This window comes from Lepidothrix coronata, unplaced genomic scaffold (assembly GCF_001604755.1).
Source record: "Lepidothrix coronata isolate B3197 unplaced genomic scaffold, Lepidothrix_coronata-1.0 Scaffold15, whole genome shotgun sequence".
Taxonomy (NCBI): domain Eukaryota; kingdom Metazoa; phylum Chordata; class Aves; order Passeriformes; family Pipridae; genus Lepidothrix; species Lepidothrix coronata.
In genome coordinates this window covers 8,689,016-8,695,241 of record NW_016690195.1, presented here as the reverse complement: position 1 = coordinate 8,695,241, position 6,226 = coordinate 8,689,016, and the positions used below count along the sequence as shown (strand labels likewise).

The following is a 6,226-nucleotide window of genomic DNA, read 5'->3' as shown; positions in this document are numbered from 1 at the left end:
TACTGTTTTGTAACCCTGACTTGATATTTCAGAGGAGGAAATTAATATTATTGAGGAAGGCAATATTTACTTTTAATTTTTTTTTCTCCCTGAATAGGAGAATTGTTGAGTTACTGAGCTTGTGCATTTGTCTTGGGAGAAGTGTGCGTGTGAGGTGGTTGGATATAGATAAAAATCTGCAAGTATTTGTATGCATATGTGGCACATAGTTTAGCTTAGGAAATATATTTCAGCAGTATCTAAAGGCTTTTTCAGATAAAACATTACCTCTGCTGGAATTAATTGTGAATTCTTATTTCTCTTTGCCCATCCTTCTTATTTTTTATTTTTTAACCAGAACAAGTTGTTTGTGGTATTACTTATATTTGTATGTTCACAATTGGAATTGTTATCAATAGATGAGGTTATTGTTATTCATAGTTTTTTAGACAATTAATTGAGATTGTGTGTGTGGAGGGGAACGAATTAATCTGTTGTCTCCATAATTCTCTGTGCTAAATTAAATTAAATAAATCAATTTTCCTTCTTTTCAAATGCATGTGCTGGCTCCTTGAACTAGCATCTGCTAACTTGGGTTAGTCATTGAAGATACTGTCTGAAGCATACATGTGGTTTGGCAAAGTTAATATGTATAGAAAAACCAAAATTTTTTGTGCTGTGAAGTGTATAGCACTTGTTCAGTACGCGTACTACCACATGGTAGCACTTCAAAAGAGACAAATTACTGCCTTAAAAATACTATCCACATTAGTAGTGGTGCTATAAAAGGGATATTTTTCAATATAGCTGTTTTTCAATATAGTTTGACGAGATTAACCAAAATTTGCCACATTCATTTTGCCAGTTAAATTCAGAGAAGTGTTAGTGCAGAAGCTGGGTGCTGGCTCTTCTAATGGATTGTTGTGTACCATGGAAAGTATGCCTAGTCCTGAGTAAATTTTAGGTAGTTTTGGTTGATCTGTCTTCTGGGTGTTCAACATTCTGCAAGGAAACAATATCCATCTTCAGGTTTGAGGAGGCTGTTGAGGATGAGGGAGCAGTAAAGGTCCACCTTGTTCTTGAACCAGTGACTTGCCCTCATGAAGGCCTATGCACCTTTTGCTGTTTGAGCACATAGTGAAAGGACAAATTCGTGCAACGTGAGTCAAGACAAGCATTTAATTGTGAAATGCAGACTGAAGGCCACGCAGATGTTGATTGTTGCCTACTTTGTGCAGGGTCCACTGCAGTGACCTGGGTGAGGAGCAGCGTAAAACCGGTCAGTCTGTGGCTCGTAATACTGGGTACAAAGGTCTTCCACTGGGGTGGGCCTTGGCTTTTGAGGAGGCATGTTGGTTGCTACTTTTGAAACCAGATTTCTTAAGGCATATCAACTTAAAGTATGTTTTGGAAATTAAGGCCTTGAGCATCTGAGGTGTCTTCAAATGTATTGCCTCCAGGCCACCTTTGATCAGGATCTCATATGTCATAATGTTTACTGGCAATCTGAATGTGCCCGGGTGGAAATGCATCTCCTCTGGTGGTAATGGTAACTATTTAAAGGCTAAATTTCAGCAACATGCACATGTGTATGTGACCACATGAGAGGTGAATTCTAATGAATTGTTTGTAAAGAAACTATTTAGTGATAAGTAAACTTCCATCATATATCAGGTTACTGCAAGAACACTTGTTTTGGAAGTGTTTTAGGAATAAGCTGTTACTTCAAGAAGGTTGTGAATTTGATAGTTGTTGTGAAACTCCAGAGTCTTAGATTTGTTTGCATTTTAAAATAATCATATGGACCTTTTTTCAGTCCCTCAGTCTATTTGACCTATTCTTAAATGAGGTTTTCAAATAGTGAAGTTATAGACCAAGGATATTTTAAGGTATAGAAAACATGGCTGAATTGTCACAGTGTTGAACGGGTCATCACATCAGTGCTCAGTTCTTGGCCTTGTATCTGATATATGATATAATTTTGTTGGGTTTTGTTGGTAACATAGGGTATATATCTTCTAAATGTTAAAGCCCAGACAAAGCCACTAATGTTGCCAGTACTTTTTATAAAAAAACCAATGTCTTTGTTATTTTAGTATTTACTTTAATCTTTTATATTTATTAAAATAAATCGAGTTCAGGGGGAAAAATACCCACCAATCTACTGTAACAGGGTCTACTGTCAAGGTTTTTCAGTTGAGGCATTTTGCTAATACAAATACACACAAGTCAGTCATATTCAAGCAAAATACCCATATTGCATAGTTTTGCACTTTTTCTGCTTTAAACAAATTATAGTAACACTTTCTGGCTTCATTAATCCTCCCCCATTTGTTTGCAAACTAACAAAATATCACCCTTTTAGAGGGAGGAGGGTGGTTTTTTGTTTTTTTTTTTTAATAACAGCAAAAGAGAATCTTCTGTTAAAAAAAAATCCACCCCAGAAAGGTGTTCAGGAGGTGCATGATGGCTCAGGAGACAAAAGGTTGTGCATTCTCAATGCAAGCAGCACCACCGAGAAGTGCAAACACAACTGTGGGGTTTCCTTCTCGTAAGGACACCCCTGAACAAGTGCTTTGCTTTAAGATGTAGGTACGCTGTTTAAATGTGGGGTAAAGGGGGGAAGCATCCTGGTCTGGTTGTTCCCTGCCCTTTTCTTTGCTCACCTCAGTTCTGGGTGCTCTCAGACTTAGTGGCACTTTTTAGTGGCAACTTTGCAGTGTGACTTGGGGAGGACTATGACATGGAACAATGAATTTATTAGAAAAAGTGCATGACTATCCCAAATCCTTGCAGATTGAGGACTATGTAGAAGGAGGAGTGAGCTTTTGCCCAGTCTGTGCTAAACTTCTAGGTAGAAAGATGATGTTCTGCATATTGGGCAAATGATGTAAAGAAACAGTGGTAATGGTATCAACAAAAGCAACTTGGGGGCTTTTATCCATTTGTTATCCATTTGTGCAAGTTGGCAGCTTGTTGGAGCTATCTAGCTACTAATACATGTTATAAAATATATATGTTTGGTTAAAAGAGTTTCCATTTCTCCCTGGTGGGGACTGCATCATGTTTTAATTTCTGCAGTTGTTTTCCTAAGGCAAAGATGTTAGCTATTGATGCTTTATTGGTTCTTTGACATTTTTTCCACTATTGCCTTCATTATCATCTAACTGCTAACAGTCATGAGAGGAGGAATTGCTGAGTTGAAATCTGGGTGGTTTTCGTTGAGTCCTCTTTCTTCTCGACAATCTCTCTTACATCATGCTCAGTTACATGTTTGTTTCAGAAAAGAAGTTATCATGGAACTTGGTTACCAGTTACCTCTCAGATGAACACTTTTAAGAGTATTATATACCTTTATTCGACTCTAAAAAATCTGGAGGTTTTCTTAGAGTATTCCCACTCTTCAGTATGGCACTTCTCAAGGGAGGAATTATCTGGATGTGTCGACCACATGATTTCGTTGGAATCTATATCTAAGTATCTTTTCCCCATCATTACATGACCACTCCTGCTTTGGCAATGTCCACAATTACAAGAGAATTGCCACTGCAAGGAGCAGTCTAGCTCAGCTATCTAAAAGTCCACATTTCATTTCATTCTTACAAAATCTTTTATCTCTTTCAGCTGCTTTTGAAAATCCTTTCTAGTGTTTCCTCTTTTTGGCTTCATTTGGCTAGAAAGGATCTAACCATAATTTCATTTTTTTAGCATGTTGCAGCAAGTCATGTGAAAAACAAGTCTTGCTTTCCACACAGATAATAACTTCGAAAAGCTTATTTTAACCAAAATAATTCATTCTAGCTACATTTAATAACTGGATCATATGCTTTTTTAATTAAAAATTGTGGTCAGAGCAGGAGTCTTTTAGTTTGTTCTGGGGAGGTCTGTGTTCTGAGGTCTGCCCCCCAAAAAATCAACCAAAACCTTTTAAGTTTAAAGACTGAGCTTCTTTGACAAGCTAGATCTTAGCTTTGCTTTTGAGAGAAATGTCAAGATGCTGAAGCATCAGGACTGCTGGATGAGGAGCTTCAGACTGACCACTGTTTCTGGAAGTTGTACAGTGAACTTCCTTTGACCTGGCAGGGGGAAGGTTTTCATTCTGACTTTGAAATAGCTGTTAGATCAGTTCTGCAGGCTCTGCTGAAGAGTGTGGTGGCATCTCTAGGTGGGCCTTGGTTTAGAAGCAGGCACATGGTGCAGACCTTTGCTGACTGAGTGTTAGGGACTGAAGCTTGGGTGGGTTTGCTGTAGTTTTGGGGTGTTGTATTATCATGGTGCCTTGGATGAAAGACTAATTTCAAGCCATTTCTATTAAGATACTATGAAGTAGAATGCAATCACCAACATATGCTGATAGAAGAAATCTGCAAGGGTTTATATAAGTGTTTATAAGTGTTACTTTAAAAATACAGTCAGTCAGATATGGCAGTTTAAAGAAAAGGGCCAGAGACTGTAGAATGTAGTTTGTGCTGTAGGGGTGGGTGATAAGTTGGAAAAATATTTGTTGAGTCCTGAAAAATGTCTCCTAGTATCTTTAATATGTTTGGATTTTATTTCCTTTTGAAAAAGTATGAAGTGGAGTCTGAAAACGTGGCACATTCTGCCCCTAATGAATTTGTGTTGCTTTTTTATAATGAATATCATGTTTTCATCTGTGCAAGGAGAAACCTTAAAAAAAATTAACAAAAATGAATGCATAAGGGGTGTGTGTTTTATCTTTGTAGCTTTTGCAGCTGCAGACAAAACTGAAGGATTGTGTAGTGTTGTTGCATTTGATTTCCTGTTGGTTGGCTCTGAGCATTGGTTCATCTGATAATCACTCTGAAATCTGTTTCCTTAAGTTTAACCAGCAGGCACTGTGTCTGTCTGTTTAAAAGGTCTGATAAGTGATAAGGTGTGTTTCTCTGCTCAATGGGATTATGTTAAATATTCCTGAATAGAATTCTGTTCCATAAAGGTGATCTGTTTGAATGAAGCATTTAGTAGGAATAAAATTTATGTGGTTGGTCCAATGACACATTACAGCTGTTGGTGTAAAAAGCCTGACAAAAAAAAGTTGTCATCTTTTTAAAGTAACTTACTGTATATAGATGCGTGTGTATTATATACAATAGTATGTTCATACACGCATTCTTTGTATTTATATACATCTAAAAAGAAGAAACAGTGTTGAAAAAGAGGAGATAAATACAGTCAAAACTATCTGACAGCTATCGCTGGTCCCCCAAACTCCTAACATAAATGTAGTTTTTTGTTGTGAAAAAGACACAGATAGTTTATAATCTATTTCTTATACTCATGAAATAATTCTCCTTTTGATTCCACAAGTTAATTCCAGTCAGTATTGCAACTTAAATCACAATATGTCTTTGTTACTAATTGGTAAAATGTTACTGCTTAATAAAACCCAGTACAATTTTTTTTTTTTTATGAATGAGCAAGGTAATGCACACTGTAAATGACGTGTAACAGTTTGTTGATCACTTTAGCAATGAAATGCAGCTGAAAAAGTCTGCTTACTCAGGCTGGTCTTATTCTCTGAGGAAGCTCTGGATTTTAATGAAGACAGTCCAGCAGCGAGTAAACAAATTTATGGGCAGTTGCAAAAATGAAAATAAAATAAAATACAATTTACTCATTTAATATCAAGCTTTCTCTCTAAATAGTACAAATTGTGTAAGTTTACTTTTTAAACATACTTTTTATTTAATCTAGTTCAATACCAGATGGAAATGATGCGAAGCCTCCGCCACGTAAACATTGATCATCTTCACGTTGGCTGGTACCAGTCCACGTACTATGGCTCTTTTGTCACTCGTGCCCTCCTGGACTCCCAGTTCAGCTACCAGCACGCAATTGAGGAGTCTGTAGTTCTCATTTACGGTTAGTATGAGGTTTCCTTTATTATTCTTTTCCCCTCTTAATATTATTATTACTATTTTTGTATTCTGTCTTTTGCCTGTAAGAGTAGCCTGGCAGGCCTTTTCGAGTAAATACCAACCCTGTGTCTACGGCAGCCTCAGCAGCAGCTAAGTCTAGACAGGGTTTCCTTCTTTCTGTTTATTTTTCTTGCTATCAGAGCCCTGATGTGTACGTTTTGGAATGCTGGAGTAGCTGCTTCATTTTTATTCCTTCATCTCCCCTCCCTCGTGGAAGGGGCTGGTGGAACCCGACCAGATGTCTAACAAACCCCGCTTGCTAGCGTGTCTGGCTCTGTACGTGACTGACCAATCATCGCACGAATTGC

At 37.5% G+C, this 6,226-nt stretch overlaps 1 protein-coding gene across 1 annotated transcript in view; it reads left to right on the top strand.

Annotated features, from left to right (window-relative positions):
* The window catches only part of EIF3H (eukaryotic translation initiation factor 3 subunit H), an 80,645-nt gene that overhangs the window by 62,687 nt on the left and 11,732 nt on the right, over window positions 1-6,226 (top strand). The window contains exon 3 of the mRNA XM_017806340.1: window positions 5,695-5,862. Within this exon, the coding sequence (XP_017661829.1) occupies window positions 5,695-5,862 (168 nt within the window). The remainder of the gene's footprint in view (window positions 1-5,694; window positions 5,863-6,226) is intronic.